Source organism: Mobula birostris, chromosome 12, assembly GCF_030028105.1.
Source record: "Mobula birostris isolate sMobBir1 chromosome 12, sMobBir1.hap1, whole genome shotgun sequence".
Lineage (NCBI taxonomy): Eukaryota > Metazoa > Chordata > Chondrichthyes > Myliobatiformes > Myliobatidae > Mobula > Mobula birostris.
This window is the reverse complement of record NC_092381.1, coordinates 63,490,609-63,514,490: the sequence shown is the minus strand read 5'-3', so window position 1 is coordinate 63,514,490 and position 23,882 is coordinate 63,490,609. Positions and strand designations below refer to the sequence as shown.

At 41.7% G+C, this 23,882-nt stretch overlaps 1 protein-coding gene across 12 annotated transcripts in view; it reads right to left on the bottom strand.

The window, feature by feature from the left end:
• The window catches only part of dock7 (dedicator of cytokinesis 7), a 183,674-nt gene that overhangs the window by 133,267 nt on the left and 26,525 nt on the right, over positions 1 to 23,882 (bottom strand). For all 12 annotated transcript variants that reach the window (XM_072273927.1, XM_072273929.1, XM_072273915.1 and 9 more), the window contains 8 exons: positions 19,778 to 19,863; positions 13,514 to 13,580; positions 11,664 to 11,813; positions 7,710 to 7,790; positions 7,252 to 7,417; positions 4,298 to 4,440; positions 4,071 to 4,164; positions 2,365 to 2,527 (listed from right to left, as the gene is read on the bottom strand). In XM_072273927.1, coding sequence (XP_072130028.1) covers positions 2,365 to 2,527; positions 4,071 to 4,164; positions 4,298 to 4,440; positions 7,252 to 7,417; positions 7,710 to 7,790; positions 11,664 to 11,813; positions 13,514 to 13,580; positions 19,778 to 19,863 — 950 coding nt within the window. The remainder of the gene's footprint in view (positions 1 to 2,364; positions 2,528 to 4,070; positions 4,165 to 4,297; positions 4,441 to 7,251; positions 7,418 to 7,709; positions 7,791 to 11,663; positions 11,814 to 13,513; positions 13,581 to 19,777; positions 19,864 to 23,882) is intronic.

Sequence of the window (23,882 nt, the reverse complement as noted above, 5' to 3'; positions counted from 1 at the left end):
GGAGGCGGCTGGGGATTGTTATTGCTGCTGTTCTTTTTCTGCGGGGAGGGGTGCAGGGATTCCGGGGTCTGCGAGTTTTGTTTCTTTTACTTCTTTGTGGGCATTTCATGGCTATCTGGAGAAGACAATTATCAGAGTTGTGTTGTACATGCATACTTAGACAATAAAATGAACCTTGAACCTGCTTCATCTTTTTATTCTCTCCAGTTACACTCATTCACCTCTTAACTGAAATACTCTGAAAATATGCCACCTGAAAAATTAGACATTCCTCACTACTCTCCATTTTCAACACATTTCTCATTTTTCCCAGTTTAGATTAAGAACTATCAACCGGACACATCAACTCTGTTTCTCTCTCCGCATGTATGGCTTGACATATTGGGCATTTTCTGCTTTCCTCAATGACCTGCTCTCATTTGGGCCTGGATGCAAATTAAGTATAGACTGAAAAAAAAATATTAAACAGTTGTCTTTTCTTGCATTCCATAATAATTTGCTCACAATGTCCTTGGAGGGTTATTGAGTTTGAAGAGATTACAAGGAACAAAGAAAGGAAGTATTTAAAATCAATCTAAGTCATGGGCGGATGGCACGACATGGTTTAGAATGTAAGGAACAGAGCTGTAGATAAGCAAAGATGGACAAAGGGCCAGAATAACATTGCAATAGGTGAGTCTAGAAATAACAAGAGTCTGGACAAGGTAACGTTCTAGAGGTCAAAGTAGACTGGTCATATTAAAGGAGAGCATATGAAGTAGGAAGTCAAACAGGAACGTGATACATCTCAAGGCGATGCCTACGACGGGAAGTGGATTCATTAGCAAGGGAACAGAGGATGCAGGACACAGAGTGAGAAGAATTGTGGGGGGAGCGGTTGTGATTAAATAAAACAAAGTATGAACAAATCCGCATGAAATCCGACATCATGTCTTGAATATGGCAGCCGCTGGCCTGGCCTTTTCCTAATCTTAACAATAAGTTTTAAGTTTCAGAATTATAAATCTTAAACATGAATGCTTACAAAGTGAACTAATCACTTTACAGGTACAATGGCAGCTAAACTGTTTTTACCAAAAGCACCGTATTTAAAGTTGATAGAGAAAAAGTTGTCCAAAATTAGTTGCAGTGCAATTTCTATCTTTACGCCTGCAACAATACTAATTCAAAATAATTACATCAATGCCTGACAAATTAAACTGGAATAAAAGATACATTCTAGGCTATTAATATATCCGTTGTACAGAATGCATTATTATTTCCTCATATTATTTCTCTGATCCTTTCATCTAATCATCATGATTAGTCATAGTCTGGTTTGCCATTAATTAAATAAAATACCATCTTGACCTAGTTAAGCGCTTTTACAGGGTGCCTTTATCCAGTGATCACAAACATCCTAACTTCACAAAAATGGATGCTTACATAAGGACTATTACAGAGAAGAAAAGATAGCATAACTCTTTTAAAGTTACATGAAATAATGAAAAAGCATGATTAAAAGAAAAAGGATTAAAATAAAATCAATAAAGGGAAAGGAACAATTCAGCAGGATTCTTCAGGAGAAACATTGTCACCCAAATTATCAGAAATCTAATTCCACTGATTTTAATTTTTACTGACAAATTTTTAGTGTTCTGACAAAGACAAAACTTCAAAACCCTTGCGGTAAAATCTGAACTTCCTTCAGCTTAACCAATCTGCATAGAAGATATACCATTTGGCCCTGATCGTAGGCAAAATGAGACAAATTCAGGTACAACATGATGAGATAACTTTAGATACCACCTTCAGATCCTCATTTTGATTTTGATACCTTTGACCCCCGGCTGGTGGCATAGTGGCATCAGTGTCGGACTTCAGGACGAAAGATCCCAAGTTCAAATCCAGTTCCAGCTGGCTCTCCTGCACGCTTTCCATCCGTGCTGAGTTATGAGCTGGTGATCTCTTTGGAAACTCACCTGGCAGAATGCAATGCTGTAACCTGCCTCGTACGCGGTTCCCCACTACGCCAGAGAGGCGCGGAGGGAAATCATCCGCTAACCGGAGAAACCCCAGATGCAACGTACTTTTCCTTTTTACCTTTGCATTATTTTGCTGGTTATGGTCAATTGTCTGCGATACAGATAGGATAACAGATTCCTGCCTACTGTAGGCCATGATCACAAGACAGAATTCTCTCACAGGAACCAGTCTGTGTTCTCAATTGCTCCAAATCCAACTTGTTAAAAACAACACGAGTAAATGTTTCATGAACAAGAACTGAATACAATGTGCACCCCCTTCCCTCAATGTTCTGATCCATTTTCCCAAAAGAATCACTTGCACGTTATAGAAGTTATGAAGAATAACTATTGTTCTGACCTGTATGTGGTGTACGGAACATACACATCCCTCGAAGGAAACTCCAGGATATCCTTTGTTGGTCTAACTCGAGTATCTGGGTAGGGTTTGACCTGTAGTAACTCTGGTGTGAGACAATAATGGGGATTTTCTGGAGCTGGAGAAATGTCTATTTTCAGTTGGGCTGTATACAGAAAATAAAAACGAAATCTTAAAAGGTGCTCATTCAGGAAAAGAAATCTTCAAAAAATTTAGTACAAATGAATTTCAAAAATGTTAATTTGTTTTTAAATCTGCACAACAGACAAGATAAAAATAATAATTAATACTTGATACTGTCAATCTGCACTGAAATAAGCAAATTCTGGATTTATGAAACAATAAAACAGCATTTGAAAAAGGTGATGCATTTCTTCCAAGCCAAATAGACAGCAGTGGAGATGATCTGAGTGTGATTGGTTATAGACAGTGAACTGAAGACAACGGCTTGATGAGACTGTAGCCCAGTAATACAATGCTTATTCAGTGAACTGTGGGAACCAAGCAGAAACAAGGAGGATAGATTTGGGAAACAATCAGTAGGAAAGGAGGTAAGGTGATTCTTCAAAGAAAATATATTAGTAACATTTGAAAAAAAGTTAATGTTGAAGATTACAGGAACATTTACTCCTTCAACAGCTGACCGATTCTGATTGTGCAGTTCCAGTATTTTCTCGATTTGTGAGTAATTCTCAGGACTGAAGGGCATAATCATGATCTGTGACACACATAAAATGCTGATGGAACTTAGCAGGTTAGGCAGCATCTATGGAGGGAAATGAACAGTTGATTTTCAGGCTAAGACCTTTCACCAGAACTGGCTTTTGCCTCCAGATTTTCAGCATGTGCAGGTCTCTTTTGCATCACCATAATCATCAATTACTGGGAATCACTGAACTCTTACTGTTCAGTTAGAGGACAAAACCCTCCATCACATTCCTGTTCTTTCCCTAATGTCCTGCAAATGATCCATTCTGTTCAGTTCCTTACTGAAGGCACCATTTGATTGTTTCCACCACCGCCATCAGATCACGACCACTTTCTAAGCTCAGCATGTCTCCCTTATACATTGTGTGCGAGATTTTAAATCTACATCTCTCTATCTCAAGCCATCTGATGACAGCAACTTCCCACTATTTATCTGATCCAAAGGAGTCAATGGCATGTGCACTTCCAGCAAACCTCCTTTCAATCATCTTTGCTCCAAGAAGAATTCCATCTTCTCTACTGGAAACTTAACTTGAATGCAAGAGCCGTTCATATCTTTGCTGCACATCTCAGAATTAGGTCCAGCCTGTGATCCTAACTTTTGGCAAGTGTCATCAGCTTGTTTAATGGTAGACCTGATTTATTCATTAAATAGCTTTATGACTGATGCCAGGAAAGCTTCCACAGCTTAGTTTTATTTTAATTTATTTGTCCATGGGATGTGGATATTTCTGGCAGAGTAGACAGGAATTTAAGTGTAAACAATTAAATAAAATGCTGTTATTAATAATAGCATTTATAGCCATTTATAATTCCCTTCAGCAGGTGGTGGTGTGAGACTTGGTATGGATAGAGACTAAAACTTGAAACTTTCCAGGTCTGTGGGTACCATCCCATACTGAACAACATTTTCAATCACAGTTCTGCTGCTGTCAGAAGCAACAGATATGAATGCAAACTCTTTGAAAAGAACAGCTTGCCTGTGATTGGTCTTAGTCTCCTCAAAACAGATGAAGGTCTTCTCATGTCAGCAAGGAATTTATACAAATCTTCATCACTAAGACGATCTCCCTCCTAGATGTGTGGTACAAGAGGAGCAAAGGATGTAGTGAAAAATATCTGGTCAGTTATGGATAAATTACTAATTTCTTTTATATCAGATAATTTGAACCCCTGTTATGTACTATGTCAAACTATTTAAGGTTACCTGTTTGAAGAAGTTTGTGACTGTCAGCGTAGCTGGTCTGAAGCTTGAAAGGTTGCATGATTCATCACCTGTTGTCACTCGTTCAAGAGAGCGTCTCCCGACAAGACCAGAATTCCTTCTTTCTGACCAAGAACCCTTCCGCTCTATCAGGAAATTATGTCACACTAGTTAAGAAAATAGTCAATGTCACAGAAAGCCCCATGCCCTCACATATTAATCAAAATCCCACTTAAGCTGCCATTCCAGCCATTCCAAACTCATGGTTCCCTGCAATGTTACTACTCTGGAATAACAGCTGCATTCATCTCCGTTAAAGTATTACTGTATTTTACAGTGGTACACACAAAATGCTAAAAGAACCAAGCAGATCAGGCTGCATCAATGGAAAGGAATAGAAAGTCAATAAAAGAGGTCCAAATCATAAGGGATAATATCTAGGACAGAAAAGCCATTTGGCTCAACTGATCCTGACAGTACTTCCTAACATTTCATTAGTTTAAGAAGGAAAATTCAAATTTTAAGCATCATTTCTCTTTTAAAATCCATGCTGATTATTCTTTACTATAATTTTTCATTCTGATTTTCTTCTATTCTCTTTTTTTAGGTTGGATTCTATCATTTTCTTTCCTAGCAATGGCATTAAGCTGACATGCCTATCATATCCTGGGCCTATTTAAAAAAACCCTTTATAAAAATATATACACACATTAACCCTCTGGGTGGCACTACGCTTTTAACAGGTTATTATAATTGAACTGGATACTCTAAAAGCAGCTTAACCAGACCAACATATAACTGTAATACAATATTCAGGAATTAAGTCAAATAGCTTAATTACAAAACTCTTCTTCCTTTCTCTTTTTCTCCTCTAAGTGTTGATTTATGTCCTCCAACACAGAGCAACAAATTGAATTGGTTTTTGGTGGAAATGTACCACAAATCCACAGAGGCAAGTGAGTCCTTGACTTTGGTCCATTGCTAGATCCTAGTGTGCTGAATGATAAATACCTTCTGAAGACCAGCAGTAAACCTCCTTTCATGCTAGGAACCCCACAAAACACCCTGTACATTTAAAAAGGCACTTAGTTGAGGCAAGGTCAGTTATTTACTTCTTACTTATTTTGATTTACATTAATGCTTTTATTATTTTTAAAAATGAATTCATTTTAACTTATTGTGAATTTTTTTTTGGTAAACTTCCTACTGAAATCTTAAGTTTTAAATGTCTCTAAAGATCAGAAATGTTTGAAGTCTGTAACGAAGCTGAATCTGAGGGCAAGAAAACCGAAACAACTGCAGATGCAGGAAAACTTTAATAAAAACAGAAAATTATGTATGGAGACACAAAATTAATAGTTGATGTCAAAGATGATCTTTCAGCAGAACTTGGAAAGAGAAAACACATTAGTCTTGAGCAGAACAGAGGGTGGATGAGAAATGGATGATGGAATAAAGGGATATCAGAAGGAGCAAGGTCAGAATAATCACAGGGCTAAGCAGATGATGAAGCAATCTGTTTGACTGATTAATGAGCAAAGTTAAAAGAAGGAAAAGATAAGCAAAGCAAACAAAAGCAGTGAAATGATCCAGTCAGGTCATGCTAGTTGATGTGTGACCTAGAATAGAAACAGCCAGTTCTGATAGAAAATGTTCGTTATCAAAAGCAGATAAATTCAACATTGAATCTGAAAGGTTGCAGAAAGCCCTAAAGGAAAATAAAGTACTACTTCTCAGTGGTATACCAGGCCTTACCATAACAATGCATGAGCCAGAGAGCGAGTAAAAAAGAGAATTAAAGAGTTGGGCAACAGAAACCTAAGCAACAGAACCCCTATGGACTGAAACAGATGCTGTACAAAGTCATCATCCAAAATACACCTGGTTTCTCTAAAGTAGAGCAGACCACATCGGGTGCAGTGAATGCAATACTCTTGACTGAATCGTTACTTCACCCTGGAGGAGCAGTAAAGGAGTCAGACATTGTGTGTAACATGAGAAACTGCCACAAAAAGGGGAGTAGCTGGTGGAAAAGGATGAGCAGGTGAAGGGGCTGATGACTGCGAATGGGGAAGGGAGATATAACTGCTCCTACAATCTCGTTGAAAGTGGCAAAAGTTGCAGGGATGGTCCACCGATTGTGGAGGCACAACATGGGATCTCTGTTCTGCATTTGCAGGGCCTTTATAATCAAGGCCTCAGTGAAAAGGCCCACAAGATGTTCAGCTATACCTCATTGGGTCTAACACAGTTGTGAGGGATGGGGGGGGATGGGGGGGTAGGGGAAGTAGGGAAAGTAGGGAGAGAGGACTCAATTTTTTCTCTACCAGAGGTGCAGAGGAGTGCAAAATGAGCAGCAAAATTTATAGTTTCTATCTCACACCCCTCTTTAAGTTAAATCAACCTTATAACTACTTGTCAAAACCTTATTAGTTACTTATGAAACTGGGAGGGGATTTTTTCTTTTTTTCTGTTTTCCTTTGGTGGTCATATAAATAAATGGAAACACCAAACGGAAAGGTTAAGTAAAATGAGATTGTTTGCTTCTACATCTTCATCTCTGGGATCCAAGCTCAACACTAACTCAAATGGAAGATATGAAATGAAACTCATCTAGTCTGTTTCAATCCAGTGTATAGTTGACACGATTCGAAATGGTGCTGAATTAAATCTGACATAGCAAGTGGGAAAGACAGAAACACACAATGCTGAATTATTAGCACTCAACTGAACTTGGGGCTTAACACAGAGTGGGTTAGTCCTTTTGCAGAATATGCTGTGTGAGCCACAAGTAAGTAATAAACACCTCTAATGCTAGTTGAGTGAAATGATCATATTCCCAAAACACCCCTCAATTTAAGAAGCAACGAGCAATAAACACCAATTAAGATATACAAATAGAAATGTGGACATTAGTGTTACCAGTTTTTAAGAAAATTCACTTAAGAGCACATCACCTCCTGCTCCTATCTCTGAGTCTGTGCTGTCTCGCTCCAGGCTTCCTGCACTGTTAACAATGTTCATTAGATGTATGGCAGTCCAAGCAAAAGGCATGCGGTACTTCCCCAGTCTATGACAGAACAACTCCGCTTGGCTCTTTAGCTTCTCCAACTTTTCTTTGTTCTGTTAAAAAAAGGTAAATTAAAAAGTATGTAATTTATAACAAAAACTCTGTGCTACTGAAACTCTCTATATAGATGAAATCATCTAGTCCCACACCATTTTTAATCTCATGAGTTGGGCATCCAGCATGGGCAGACCCCTTCATGTGCCACACCATCAACAACCATATGTGCTCTTGTTAAAAGTGAAAGAAAATTTCAATTACAGTTTAGAAATTATTAATTTTTATGCTGGAAATATTTGGTAAATATTAAAGTCTAAAATTCCCAAAATACTTCAGAAAAATTGTTACTTTTGCTGTTTCAGACTCTTTGAAGATCATATAGGGTTCTGCACATTCACCAATATCTCCTTGTTGCAAAACTTTCTCCAACTGAAAAACAAAGAGAAACATTATTTCTAACTGTGGGCAACCTGTTCTTCTCAGTTATAAATACAGGCTAAGTAGTTTCATAATTTACGTTAGACAACAAGAAATCACTTTAGTGAACCCAGCCCGATACTCAATGCCAACAACACTTTTGAGTGTAAGTACTACTATCAACGGAGATAAACAATGTCTTTCACAGAGTAGTTCCTTACAGGCACATAGGATCCGCAAAGACAGAGTAGGTTGGATTCAAATTTGCTTGGCCAAAGATGGATAGAGGTGGTGAAGGGATGTTAATATGATGAGTGGTCTGTGACCTGTGGTGTGTTCCATGAGGATCAGGTCTGAGACCTCCGATTTGTGTGATATATGGTCAAAATGTAAGTGAATCTTACAAAAATTAGCAGAGTCGTGGATAGTGAAGGTCGTCATAAGAGTCAGCAAGATATAGACCATTTGGAAACGGGAGACAGAGGAATGGCAGATGGAGTTTAATCTGGATAAGCGTGAAGTGTGCTTTGGGAGGTTAAGTGTAAGAGGAAAGTAAATGGTAAATGGCAGGATCCTTTGGAGCACTGATGTGCTAAGGGATCTTGGTCCATAGCTCCCTGCAAATAGCAACACAACTAGGTAGGATGAAAGAGCAGGCGCATGGTGTACTTGCTCTCACTGGTCAAGGTGTTCAATATAAAACAAGGGAAGTTCCCTTGTAGCTGTACAAAACCTTGGTCGGGTCACCTTAGATAACTGTATGCAGTTCTAGATGCCATATTACCATAAGACATAGGAACACAATAAGGCAATTTGATTATGACTGATTTATTATCCATCTCAACCTCATTCTCCTGCCTTCTCCCTGAAACCTTTGACACCCTTACTAACCAGGAACCTATCAACCTCTGCTTTAAATATACCCAATGATTTGGCCTCCACAGCCATCTGTGGCAATGAATTCCAGATTCACCACTCTCTGAATAAAAAAATTCCTCCTCATCTGTCTTCAAAAGGGATGTCCTTGTAATCTGAGGCTGTGCCCTCTGGTCATAGACTACCTCACTATTAGAAACATCTTCTCCATGTCTACTTTATCTAGACCTTTCAATATTCAATGGCTCCAATGAGATTCCACCCCCCCGCATTCTTCTAAACTTTAGTGTGTAAAGACACAGAGCCATCAAATACTCTTCATATATTAACCCTTTCATTCACAGTATCATTCTTGTGAAGCTCCTCTGGACCCTCTCAAATGCTAGCACATCCTTTCTATTACAGGAAGGATGTGGAGCCTTAGGAGAGGGTGCAGTAAAGGTTCATCAGGATGTTGCTGGAATTGGCGAGTGGTAGCTTTGAGAAAAGGGTGGACAAACTTGTGGACTGTTTTCTCTGGAGTGTTAGAGTCCGAGCGGGGTGACCTGACAGCAGCACACAAAATTACAAAAGGCACAGTTAGGGTAGAGAGTCAGTGCCTTTGTCCCAGGGTAGAAAAGCCAAATACTAAACAGCATAGCTTTAATGTGAAAGAGGATAAAGTCTAAAGCAGATTTATGAGGTAAGTTTTGATTTTATATTAACGGTGGTAGGCGCCGTGGGAGGTGGTGGAAAAAGATATAAGGATAATGTTTAAGAAACATTAGTACGGGCACATGAACAACCAGGGAATAATAGGACAACAACTTTGTGCAGGTAGATGGGATTATTTAGATTGGCATGGAAAGCAGAAACAAGTTGGGCCAAAGGACCTGTCCCTGAGCCATACTGTTCTATGTTCCAAGTTCTCAAATGGGAATGAACGTAATGTTATAAACAGATTAGAACCGGGTCAGGTCACATCTCTCAGTGGGCGAGCATCTGGGGGACAGTGACCGCTGCTCCCTGGCCTTTAACATTATCATGGAAACGGACAGAATCAAAGAGGACAGGAAAATTTTTAATTGGGGAAGGGCAAATTATGAGGCTTTAAGGCTAGAACTTGCGGGTGTGAATTTGGATGATGTTTTTGCAGGGAAATGTACGTGTATGGACATGTGGTCATGTTTAGGGATCTCTTGCAGGATGTTAGGGATAAGTATGTAAATATGTCCCGGTGAGGAACAGAAATAATGGTAGGGTGAAGGAACCATGGGTGACAAGTGAGGTGGAAAATCTAGTCAGGTGGAAGAAGGCAGCATACATGAGGTTTAGGAAGCAAGGATCAGATAGGTCTATTAAGGAATATAGGGTAACAAGAAAGGGGCTGAAGAGAGCAAGAAGGGGGCATGAGAAGGCCTTGGTGAGTGGAGTAAAGGAAAATCCCAAGGTATTCTTCAATTATGTGAAGAACAAAAGTATGACAGGAGTGAAGATAGGACCGATTAGAGATAAAGATGGGAAGATGTGCCTGGAGGCTGCGGAAGTGAGTGAGGTCCTCAATGAATACTTCTCTTCGGCATTCACCAATGAGAGAGAACTTGATGACGGTGAGGACAATACGAGCGAGGTTAATACGAGTGAGGTTGATGTTCTGGAGCATGTTGATATTAAGGGAGAGGAGGTGTTGGGAGTTGTTAAAATACATTAGGACAGATAAGTCCCCGGGGCCTGATGGAATATTCCCCAGGCTGCTCCACCAGGCAAGGGAAGAGATTGCTGAGCCTCTGGCTAGCATCTTTATGTCCTCGTTGTCCACGGGAATGGTACCGGAGGATTGGAGGGAGGCAAATGTCGTCCCTTTGTTCAAAAAAGGTAGTAGGGATAGTCTGGGTAATTATAGACCAGTGAGCCTTACGTCTGTAGTGGGAAAGCTGCTGGAAAAGACTACTGCTCAATACAAGAGGACATGGGTTGAAGGTAAGGGGTGGGAAGTTCAAGGGGGATATTAGAGGAAGGTTTTACTACTCAGAGAGTGGTTGGTGCGTGGAATGCACTGCCTGAGTCAGTGGTGGAGGCAGATACACTCGTGAAATTTAAGAGACTACTAGACAGGTATATGGAGAAATTTAAGGTGGGGGGGTTATATGTGAGGCAAGGTTTAAGGGTCGGCACAACATTGTGGGCCGAAGGGCCTGTACTGTGCTGTACTATTCTATGTTCTTACACAGAGATTGGCGGGTGTATGGAATACACTACCAGCGACAGGGATAGAGGCAGATACAATGGGGTCTTTAAGAGACTCTTAGATAGGCACATGGAGTTTAGAAAAATAGAGGGCAACAAAGTGGTAGGGTAATTCTAGGCAGTTTCTAGAGTAGGTTACATGGTTGGCACAACATTGTGGGCCGAAGGGCCTGTAATGTGCTGTAGATTTCTATGATTCTATGAAGTTAACGAAGCACCTTGAAAGATGTTAAGGGCTAAGAAGGTATTTCACAGAATATTTTACACATGATGAATAGGATCTCCAAAATGGATTTTGAGAAGGGAGGCAGTCACTGAGTAGGTAAGAGAGGTTATTATTAGAGCATCCTCGGACGATGATTTTCATGTTAATGTTATCAAGTCACGAAGGAAAGAGTTTGAAATTAATTGTGCAAAACAAGTTGTCTGTGTGATAATTTAGTCCATTCACTCCAGTGTTCACCAAGTGGTATGACCATCCATGCACATATTTCAGGGAAGGCAGCAGTGGAAAGTATCAGAGTTTGAAAACATTAAAATAAATTCAAGTAGTATAAATGCAAGTGGTAGTGGTTGGTGTTTCTCCCTCTCCTCCTGACTTTCCAGTAACATCTGACATAAAGTCCAATCCATTCCCCCACCTCCAGGGCCCACCACCATATCATCAAACAGTCTCTGGTCTCACATACGAAGCCAAGTAAAAGGAAAATTTACCATGTTGCCTTAACACAACATCAGGGAGCTGGAGAAAGGAAAAAAATATTTAAAACAAATATTTCTTACCTTTATAACTAAAAAAACATCCTGACATGGATAAGTGATTGAAAAGATTGCTGATCGGGCCAATGTTGAAATAGCTGCAGGAGGAACATGAGGTCGTAACATGCCTTTAATTTGTTCAGAATTCAAATCAAAGAAAAAGTTTTCAGAAATCTATGGAATAAAGAAAGTAATTGTTATAAATAAGAAAATGAAAATTCAGATTTTTCAAAATATTTGCATAATATTCAATCAATGGAGCTACAATACCATATGTTAGCTCTACACTACCCTCTAGAGGTATATACTTGGAACTTCAGTTAATAGGGAACATTATTGTTATTAAAATGTAACAGCACAACTACTTGGAAAAAATAAGAGAACCTTGTGCCCTTAAAGTGACCTTCAGTTACTACAATCAAAGATTCTTTGGTCATTTATAAGTTGGATGTATGGTACATCTTTGAACAAGTTCATCCTCAGAGAAATATTCCTAATGCAACCTTATGGGAAATTTTCTCTTGTATATTGACCACCAGTGTCCAAGTATAATCAGCAATAGAAACAGGAGATTGCTACTGACCTCCATGCAACTGTTTTGCTCATATCACTTACTATCTTCATTTACAATAATATAACAACCACTAATTTAAAATTCACTAAGGGCACTGCATCAATTGGCATTTGCAGAAGGGTTGCTATTCTGCGGGCTAGCAATTTTCCCAATATATCTCAAGACTCTTGCAATTCAAAAACTGCAGTAAGGATCCGTCACTTGGTGAAATGCAGGTTGATCACTCCATTGCTTTTAACCAGATTATTTTTTGCCATGCACAAGATAGTTTACTATCTTTTTATATTCCTTTTTTTCAGTATCTAAGCGCCACAGGCCAGGGACAACATCAACTGCCACCCTGAATGTTCCTGAGAAGCTGGTGCTGAGCTTTCTTGACCTAATGTTGCCCATTTGGTGATGTGGTATTCAGAACTTAACACTCTGAGACGTGAAGGACCAGCAATATACTGCCAGATCAGAATAATACATGACCTGGAGAGGATCTGCAAATGATGGTGCTCCCATTCACCTGTTACCTTTGGTTTTCATTGTGGTAGAAGTCACAGTTTTGGGAGGTGGTGCTAGATTAGTGTATAGGAACAAACCTCAATGCATTTTACAGATGGCACATGTTACAGCAACTGTGCACTAGTGGTGGAAAGAGAGCATGCAGGGTGGATTCGGAAACCCACTGCACAGTAGTACAGTGGCCAGCACAACGCTTTACAGTACAGGTGACCGGTTCAATTCCCATCGCTGTCTGTAAGCAGTTTATACGTTCTCCCCGTGACCACGTGGGCTTTCTCTCACAGCCCAAAGAGGTACCACTTGGTAGGTTAGTTGGACATTGTAAAACTGTCCCAAGATTAGGGAGCGTTAAGTTGGTGAGTTGCTCTGCAGTGTGGCTCGAAGGGCCGAAAGGGCCTACTCCACACTGCATCTCAATAAATTTATGGCACAGTCCATAAGAAGCTGAGCAATGCAGTGCAGGAGGATCCCATGTATGAATGCAAAATTGGAGACAGATAGTGAGGAGAACAGGGGTAAAAAGGACAAATTTGAATTTGACTCTCTGCTCCCATTCTTGTCCAGTACAAATGTAAATATGTGAACTGGTTCCTTTTTATATTTAACGGAACTCAAGGTTCAATAACTTGTAACATTCTTTGTTGATTAACACTTGGAATAGCCAGTAGGGTATGTTGTGGGGTGGGATTATTAGCACTGTTGGGTTTTATACCAATAAGATTCAAAATGTCTTTAGGGAGAAAATTAACAAAACATTAAGAATGGCAAAATAATATCTCACAGCACCAACCTTTTTCTTTTCTCTGACATCATACAAGGCCAAGCTTGCAAAAATTGGCTCAATTTCAATTTCAAATCTGCAAAGACAAGAATTTGGTTTTAAAGTTGCATGGACATACCTTCCAAATTGTTTAGAGTCAGCAGTTAGCCCTTTGAGTCTGCTCTACTATTTAATACAATTCATGAATAATTCATTATCTCAAAACCATGTTCCTGCTCTCCCACCATATCTATTGATTCCTTTTGTACCCTAAAACTTACCTTTCTCTTTCTTGAATACATTCATCAATTTGGTCTCTGCCCTATTCTATGATAGATAATCCCTTGTATGAGCTCTCCATCATGCTGAATAACGAAATTTCTCCATAGTGCAGCCTTAAAAATCTTCCCTTTGTCCCAAGATGCTAACCCTGATTCTAGACATCGTCAGTCAGCAATCATCCTCCACCTCCACTCCACACCATCCCCATGCCAGCCAAAATTAGCTTCAATGAGATCTCTTCTCATCCTGAATACAGGCCAGTTTAAGCAGTCTCTTATCCCTCAGACACTCCATTCTCCTCAGACACTAACAACACCCTTCCCCCCTAGATCCCAGCTCTCTGGGAGCAGAAGATGGCCGGAGAAGATGGTGGCACGACGCAGCGCGCACTGCCTCTCTGGTGATGAATATCTGTTATCTGTCAAGTAGGACGCCGTGCACAATTCTGATTTGATGGAGGCAGACATGAGAGCACGGAGGAACATCTGGTGAAACTTTTGAAATGCCTGTTTCGCTGCCGCTGCTACCGTGCGATCCGAAATCTCTGGGGGGAAGGCCCCGAATCCTCGGCTTTGCCTGTTGCTTGGCAGCCGGGGCCAGGGTCGAAGCGCTCAGGAAAGATGGTGCTCGGTGTCGGAGGGCAGGTCAGAGGCTCGAAGTTTTCGGACGGACTCAGAGTCGGACTGTGGTCCGGTGCTTCCGGATGCTGCATCGGCAAGTCTGCAGCACTGGAAGCTCATGGCAGAGAGAGTTTCTCCCTTCTACCGTCTGCGTGAAATGTTGGGGCTATCAGGACTTTGAGACTTTTTTTTTTTACTATGCCCATGGTCTGCTCTCATCAAATTACAGTATTGCTTTGCACTGTTGTAACTATATGTTATAATTATGTGGTTTTTGTCAGTTTTAGTCTTGATCTGTCTTGTGTTTCTGTGATATCATACTGGAGGAACATTGTATCTTTTTTTAATGCATGCATTTCTAAATGACAATAAACGAGGACTGAGTGTCCTCATAATCTAATCTAATCTAATCTGATCTGTGCCGGATCTTCATTATTCCCTCTGACCTTTTTCTCTCTGAAGCAGAACACTCTGTCCTCAGTAAAGGCCTCACCTCTGCCTCCGTGCCCACACCTCAGTGAGTTCTACACCCACCATGACACTGAGCTTTTCTTCCACTGCCTCCATCTCTGAGCTGACTTCTTAGGCAAGAACTTTCCACCCTGCACCAATGACCCCTTCTCCTGTCTTCAACACTCCTCCTCTTCCTGGACATAAGACCCTGTTCTTCTGGCTGCTCTGGACCTTTTCACTGCCAACTGCCAACGGGACATCGACCATCTCGACTTCAACACTCATCTCTACAATTCCAACCCCACTCCTTCCGAACCCTCTGCTCTCCACTCTCTCCACACAAATACTAAATTCATTATCAAAGCTGCAGATGGGGGGGAGGGGGGGGAGTGCTGTAGTAGTCCGGCACACTGACCTCAGACACCTTCTCTTGCTTACGCCTTGTCTTCACTAAGAAGCACCAGGCCATTGTCACCCACCACCATCACTGACCTCATTAGCTCTGGGGATCTCCCATCCACGGCCACCAACCTCATAGTTCCTGCAACCCACACCTCCAGTTTCTACCTCCTATCCAAGATCCACAAACCTACCTGCCCAGGTAGACCCATTGTTTCAGCTTATTCCTGCCCCAATGAACTCAATTCTGCATACCTTGACTCTGTTTTATCCACCCCCCCACTCCAGTTCAGTCCCCTCCTAACTACATCCGTGACACTTCACTCACTCTGTATCTTTTCAAGTTCCCTGGCCCCCATCATCTTATTTTTACTATGGATGTCCAGTTCCTATACACCTCCATCCCTCACCAGGAAGGCCTTAAAGCTCTCCAGTTTTTTCTGAACACCAGACCCAACAAGTTCCTCTCCACCACCTCTCTCCTCTGCCTAGTGGAACTTGTCCTCACTCTTAATAATTTCTCCTTTGGCTCCTCCCACTTCCTTCATACAAAAGGTGTAGCCATGGGCACTCGCATGGGTCCCAGCTATGCCTGCCATTTTGTCAGCTATGTAGGACAGTCTATGTTCCAAGCCCACACTGGTGGCCGTCCCGCACTTTTCCTACGCCATATTGACCACTGCATTATTGCTGCTTCCTGCACACATGCAGAACTCATTGACTTCATCCACTTTGCCTCCAACTTCCACCTTGCCCTCAAATTTACCTGGTCCAATTCCAACACCTCCCTCCCCTTTCTCGATCTGTCTGTCACTATCTCTGGAGACAGCTTATCTACAAATGTCTCATAAACCGAAGGACTCTCACAGCTACCTGGAGTATACTTCTTTCCACCCCATTACTTGTAAAAATGCAATCCCCTTCTCATTTTCACCACATCTGCTCTCAGGATGAGGCTTTTTATTCCAGAACGAACGAGAGGTCCTCCTTCATCAAAGAAAGGGGCTTCCCTTCCTCCACCATCAACGATGCTCTCAACCACATCTCTTCCATTTCACACACGTCTGCTCTCATTCCATTCTCCCACCACCCAACCAGGGATAGGGTTCTTCTTGTCCACACCTACCACCCCACCAACCGCTGCATCCAGCATATAATTCTCTGCAACTTCCGCCATCTCCAACGGGATCCCACAACCAAGCACATCTTTCTCTCCCCCCCCCCCCAACCCCCCCACTTTCTGCTTTCCACAGGGATCACTCCCTACGCGACTCCCTTGTCCGTTTGTCTATCCCTACTGATCTCCCTCCTGGCACGTTCCCTTGCAAGTGGAACAAGTGCTACACCTGCCCTGACACCTCCTCCCTCACTACCATTCAAGACCCAAAGAGTCTTTCCAGGTGAGGCGACACTTCACCCGTGAGTCTGTTGGGGTTGTATACTGTGTCCAGTGCTCCCAGTGTGGCCTCTTGTATATCGGTAAGACCCAACATAGATTGGGAGATGCTTTGCTGAGCACTTACACTCCGTCCATGAGAAAAAAAATGGGATCTCTCAGTGGCCACCCATTTTAGTTCCACTTCCCATTCCAATATGTCCATCCATGGCCTCCTCAACTGTCGTAATGAGGCCACTCTCAGGTTGGAAGAGCAACACCTTATATTCCGTCTGAGTAGCCTTCCAACCTGGTGGCATGAACATCAATTTCCGGTAATGCCACCCCTCCCTTCACCATTCCCCATTTCCTTTTCCCTCTCTCACCTTATCTCCTTGCCTGCCCATTGCCTCCCTCTGGTGCTCCTTTCCCTTTTTCTTTCTTCCATAGCCGTCTGTCCTCTCCTATTAGATTACCCCCTCTCCAGCCCTGTATCTCTTTCACCAATCAACTTCCCAGCTCTTTACTTCACCCCTCCCTCTCCCGGTTTCACCTATCACCTTGTGGTTCTCCCTCCCCCCGCCCCCCACCTTTTTAGCTTTACTCATCTTTTTTGTCCTCCAGTTCTGCTGAAGGATCTAGGCCCAAAATGTCAACTGTACTCTTTTCCATAGATGCTGCCTGGCCTGCTGAGTACCTCCAGCATTTTGTGTGTTGCTTGGATTTCCAACACCCGCAGATTCTCTCCTGTTTGTGAAGCAGTCTCTTCATGTACATATCATGCCATTTTAGGAATCAAGCTGGTGAACCTCCACTGCATTCCCTCTAATGGCAAGTAAGCGAATTCCAGTTATTTGGGCCATTGTCTAATCGGGGAAGCCACTTATTTGAACAAAAACTAATTGAGAGAATGGCCAGAATTCCCCTTGTTTATTTGGGATAATGTGCCACTTAATTGGGACAGGAGACTACTGCCAAACGTTCTAACTAGCATCAGTTGTGCACACTTGTATGGCCGTTAGGTACTACACCGTGCTTAGAGTGAACAGTTTTTAAAAATAGCGTTAGTTGTGTTTCTTACTCTTCGTCAGCCCATCAACTGTACAGGGGCATAGGCCGCCAACAGCGGCTTGCCAGAGCCGTCAGTCCTGGGCTGATCAACCTCCTGGCTTCTGCTTTCATAAGGCAACTTCATACATCTTTTAGGTGAAGGTGTTTCCCCGCCCAGGGACGAGGACTTCAGAGCTTCTGTTCGCATTTCTGTAGCGGTGTGGGGTTGCTAACGCCATGTCCAATCCTACTCCTTTCACAGCCGGGTTTGGGACCATCCATGGCAGAGTTCAGTTGCATGCGTTTGTGTTCAAAAAGCAGTGACTTTTGTCACTGATAGGTGGTGAGAATTAGCATTAACACAACTAGAACCATTTTGTTCATTGCAGTTTCAAACATTCAGGCTTATAGATGCCAGAAGCAGCTGGGAGAGAAAATGAATCAATGTCACTACTTAAACAAGTTAGGAACTATTACGAGTTTGAAGGTTTCAACATTCATCTTGGATGTTACAATGAAAATGAAGATTTGGAGAATGCAATCACCAAAACCATTGAATGAAGGCAGTGTCTACGCTGACTTTGTTCATTTACAGTCAATCAAAGGACAGCATACACTGGATAAATTCCTTCATCGATAACTATTTGGAACAAATGCATTTTTTATACTATAGTAGTATTGGTAAGTGTTTTAATTTGTTCTGTATTTCATTTAAATACATAATTTGTTACTCAAATGGTAATTTGTTTTTTTGTTTATACCTTTTTAATTATTTCCATGAAAGTTTGACTAGTTGGGATAGCCACTTAATTGGGCCAAAATGTATTGGTCCCAAAGTTTCCTGACTGGAAACCATTGTATATCCTTTTTTAGGCAAGGAAACCAAAACCGTGGACAGTAGTCCGTGTGGGTTTCCTCCAGGTCTTCCAGTTTTCTTCCACATTCCAAAGTCCTACGGGTTAGGGTTACTAAGTTGTGGGCATGCTATGTTGGAACCAGAAGTACAATCACACTTGAGGGGTTGTGCCCAGCACTTTCTCAGATTGTGTTTGTTGTTGATGCAATCGACACATTACAGTGTGTGATTCAATGTTTTGATGTGCACGTAACAAATAAGTTAATCTTACTTTTGTAGCTTCCTTGCCCCAGCTAGTTTTGTGTCATCAGTAAACATAAGAATATCACATTCCATTTGGGCAGTATACAACATTCCAGACTCAATACTGAATTCTACAGCTTCAGGTTTGTTCACTTTCTGATGAATCAGTTCTACCATAAGTCATCCATGAGTAATGTTGCTTCAGTTCTTCTCCCTGATTCGCTGGGGATTTTGTATAATCCTGTGTTTTTTAGATTTTAGGATCCGTTATTTGTATTCTCTCTATCTAAATGTTCTGTTCACAGCTTCAGTACTTTCTTTGTCCATGTTCTAAATTCTCTTATTAAGCTAACAACTGGATGACTTCAACTATAGCTTATCACCATGGAAACCCCAGCTCACCCTGTAAGAGGCTCCCTTTATTCATCCATCCCTCCTCCGCCCTCTGTATAACATAAAACTTGCTTGTTTTCTTCCTTTCCTGGTTCCAACACAGCTTGATTTGTGAATGTTTCCATATTATAATCAGCTAGGGTAGAAGTACTGATCCCTTCCTTAGCAACCCCAACAATGTCCCAAGTATTCCCATTTTCTGTTCTTATCAGTCAGTTTTCAAACCATGTTTGTATATCATCCCAATTCTATGACCTTTAATTTGCACACTAACCTCTTATGTGGGATTGTATCAAAGGCCTTATACAAGTTCCATAAACCATATCCACTTTTTCTAATATTTACCTATTCAACCAGATACATTCTAGCTCCAGCAGATTTGTCAAAGGTAATTTCCCTTACATAAATCTACGTTGGCTTAGTCTAATCACCATGATATTTTCTGAGTTTCCTTTTATCACATCTTTTATAATAGCCACCAGCATTTTCCTGTTTTTGATGTTAGGCCAATCTATATTTTTGTTCTTCCTCCTTTCTGAAATTCTGTTCAATTTTCACATTCTTCAATCTGCAAAATAATTTAACAATTCACAATTTATTTTTTAAAACAAAAACCCACGTACTTCAAAGATAAGCATTTCACAAGGAGCCTTTGACCGAAGTGCTCCCGGGGAACTTCAGGGACTGTGTGCCTTTCTATTGGTTCATCCTGTAATCAATTTGAAACAAAGCAGTTTAGTTAGTTCATTGTTAGTCAAGGCAACTTTCATAAATATTTATTGCTGGCCATAACCTCTCAAGAAAGGGAAACAAAATGTCGGACAAGTTTTTCAGAAAAGCCACAGTCATCATTGGGCCATTCTAGAGAGCTTCTCCAATGGGAAGTGTGTAAGTAATGTGATATTGCACTAAACAAAAAGATGAGTAGCTCACATAACAATAAGGTAGCTGTTGAAACACTTCATTTAGAAGCGCTCTTCCTTTTCAGGAAGTGAAATCAGATCGATCTCATGTTTCTAAGACCTGCCAATCAGTTATGCCAGAAAAAGTGATCACAGTATGATGAAACTTCTCATACAAATGCAGGTGCAATAGTTTGATCTCAAACCAGTGTATTCTACATAATTAAGGGAGACTATAATGGGATGAGGGAGGAGCTAGGAACTCAAGCTATATAGTGGGACAACTGAGGAACAGTGGAAACTTTCAAATGATTTTTTACAGTGCTCAACAAAGGCATATTTGGTTAAAGGCAAGGACAGTAAGGATGGGGAGAGCCAGCCTTGGATAACTACGGAAACAAATGATGGCATCCAACTAAAAGCTCACACATACAAAGTCACTTGGAGTAGTAAAATTCTCTGGACCCTGGGCACGTCCTGGTAGATTGGAAGACAGTGAACGTCACAGTTCTGTTTAGAAAATGATGGAGGCAAAAGGATAACGTAAGATGCAGGAAACTATAGGCCATTTAGCTTAATGTCTGTTTGGGAATATGCTTGAAGCTATCATTCAGGAAGAAACAGCAAGACATTTGGAAGTGGTTCCATCAGGCACTTCCAGGTATCTTGCTATTTCCTCCTTAATGACAGCTTCGAGCATGGATTCATGAAGGGCAGATCCTTACTGGAATTCTTTGAGGTATTAATGAGCACAGTGGAGGGATGGGAATAGGACAATTTCATATACTTTGATTCCCAGAAGGCATTTGAGAAGGTGCCACAAAAAAGAACTTAGCCAGAAGATAAGGGTTCATGGAGTTTGGGGTAATGTGAGGAACAGTTCTGCCAGATCAAGGAGGGTGGTGGTGGAGGAGAACAGTTCGGTTCTTTTATTGAGAAAGAAGTGGAAAGCTTTAAAACCTTCTCAGTGGGGGATAGAACTGTAAAGGGACTCGACATCCATGGTGAAAATGAGGCAGTCAGGGCCAGGGAATTGAGTATTAGTGAGGAGATAGAAGGCATGAGAAGTGCCACGGATGTTGGTGGGAAGAGACTGAACCAAGAGGAACAGATTGGGGTTGAGGCATGAGGACACGAATTCAGTGGGGCAAGAGCAGGCAGAGACGATGGGCCTACCCAGACCGTTAGGTCTGTGGATCTTGGGTTGGAGGTTTTAGTGAGCAGTGTGTGGTAAGGAAACTATGAGTTTTGTAGCAGTGGGAAGGAGTTCTCCAGAGTTGAGGTCAGTGAGATCTCAGGCACAGTTTTCTGATGGTCTGGTGTGGGTCATCTTCAAGGGGTAGGTATCAGGAGGTGACTAAAAGTTGCTACCTGGCCTCAGCAAAGTAGAGGTCAGTCCACCATGCTACAACAGCACCCACTTTGCGGGTTCGATGGTAGGGTTGGGATTGGTGCGGAAAGGGTTGAAGGCAGTGTGTTCAGAAGGGGTAAGGTTCGAGGAGGAGAGAGAGGAAAGAGATGCCTGTGAGGAAGGAAGGATGAGCCGCTGAACAATGGCACCATGGTTCAGACAGTCATTCAAAAGAGGGGAAAGAAGTGAAATGTTGTGCTAAGATGAGGGCACCCTCAGAGTGGAGGAACAACATCTTATATTCCATCAGGGTACCTTCCAACCCAATGGCATGAAGATCAATTTCTCCTTCCAGTAAACAAATTCCCCTCCCCATTCCTTATTCTGACCTCTTACTTCTTCTCACCTGCCTACTACTTCGCCCTGGGTCCCACCCTCCTTCCCTTTCTCCTATGGTCCACTCTCCTCTCCTATCAGGTTCTTTATTCTCCAGCCTTGACCTTTACCACCCACCTGGCTTCACATATCACCTTCCATCTTGCCTCTTTCCCCACCCCCCACCCCACCTTTTTATTCTGGCATCTTCCCCTTCCTTCTCAGTCCTGGAGAAGGGTCTCGGCCCGAAACGTTGATGCTGCCTAACCTCCTGAGTTCCTCCAGCATTTTGTCTGTATTGTTTTGGATTTCCAGCACCTGCAGACTTTCTCGTGTTTGTGAAGAGAAATGTAGTTGTAATTAGGAATAGTGTAACCACGGGAATAGACACATTCCCTGTCACATTGATCGAGGGTCCCAAAGGCTATGTTGGCTGGCTGGTGCCTGGGTTCAGGATATCTCATTGGACCCACAGAGAAAATTGGAGTGGGAGGGGAAGGATCCAGCAGTTGCAGTCAAGTTGGGTGCTAGTGACTAGTGGTGTTCTGCAGGGGAAAGTGTTGGGATCAGTTCTTTTCACGTTATACGTCAATAATCTAGATGACACGTTGGACGGCTTTGTGACCAAGTTTGTGGATAGGTGGAGGGACAGGTAGTGTTGAGAAAGCAGAGAGTCTGCAGAAGGACTTGGACAGATTAGGAGAACGGGCAAAGAGGCAGATGGAATACAGTGTTAGGAAGTGTATGGTCATAGACTTTGGTAGAAGGAATAAAAACGCACACTATTTTCTAAACACGGAGCAAATTCAGAAATAAGAGGTGAAAATGGACTTGAGAAGACTCGTGCAGGATTCCCTAAAAGTTAACTTGCAGGTTGAATTGGTGGCAAGGAAGACAAATGCAATGTTAGCAATCATTTCGAGAGGACTAGAATATAAAAGCAAGGATGTAATGTTGAAGCTTTATAAGCATTGATCAGACCACATTTGGAGTACTGGAAGCAGTTTTGAGCACCATATCTAAGAAAGGACATGTTGGCATTGAATGAAAGGATTAACATATGAGGAGCATTTATGAGTGGTGTCTGTACTCACTAGAATCTAGAATAAGGGAAGTATCCTATCGAAACCTATTGAATATTGAAAGGTCAAGATAGAGTGGACATGGAGAGGATGCATCCAATAGTGGAAGAGTACAGGACCAGAGGGCACAGCCTCAGAGTAGAAGGACATCCCTTTAGAATAGAGATAAGAAATTTCTTCTTGAATTAATTGCTAAAGATGGCTGCAGAGGCTGTAAAGTGGAGGTTGATAGGTTCTTGATTAATAAGGCATCAAATGTTGAAAAAAGATCCAGTGCTTTCCCTGCGTATATGACGAATAAACTCTTCTCAGGATTCCAACCAGGTACAGGTATCAATTATAACCAATGTTTCTATGACAAACTCTGCCTTCATCTTCAGGGATGATGCCTGGGCATGTCTAGTCCAGTGGTATTTATACCCCTGTAGTCCATCCCTCCTGATGGGTAAGTCCTTATCCATTCAGGTTTCTGCTCTCCCACTTTGTTTACAATCGAATTCCACTTTTTACTTCGAGTTTTCCTCTAGTTTTATTTCAATAGCTTCCTTTAGCAGGTGGTTCCAAAAGCCATTGGCATAGCACAGTATTTTTGTGCCAAAGTCAAACTGATGGCCTTTGTAAATGCAGTGTTCTGCTACCGCTGATTTATCCAGGTAACCCAAACAGAAAATCAGGAAATCCTGTAAACACCAGCCAATCTGAGTCCCAGGTCATCTTTGACCTGTATAAGCTGTCACCTGAGCTTCTTTATGGGTATCTAGATGGTATTAATCCAGTATTTCTTCAGGATCCTGGCGATCCTTCCAGAAACTGTGGAAATATAGGGAAGACAGGTGGTAGCGATGGGTTCCTCCTTGTTGTTTCCTGGATTTTCCCCGTCAGTGATTTCTTTCACCTTGTAGTCATTCTGTCGGAACATCGTGTGTAATCGTCTGATTTCCTCAAGGAGACTCTCTGGGTCCTAAAAAGTTTTCGCATGATTGATCAAAGTACAAAGAACCACTCTACGTTGGGAGGT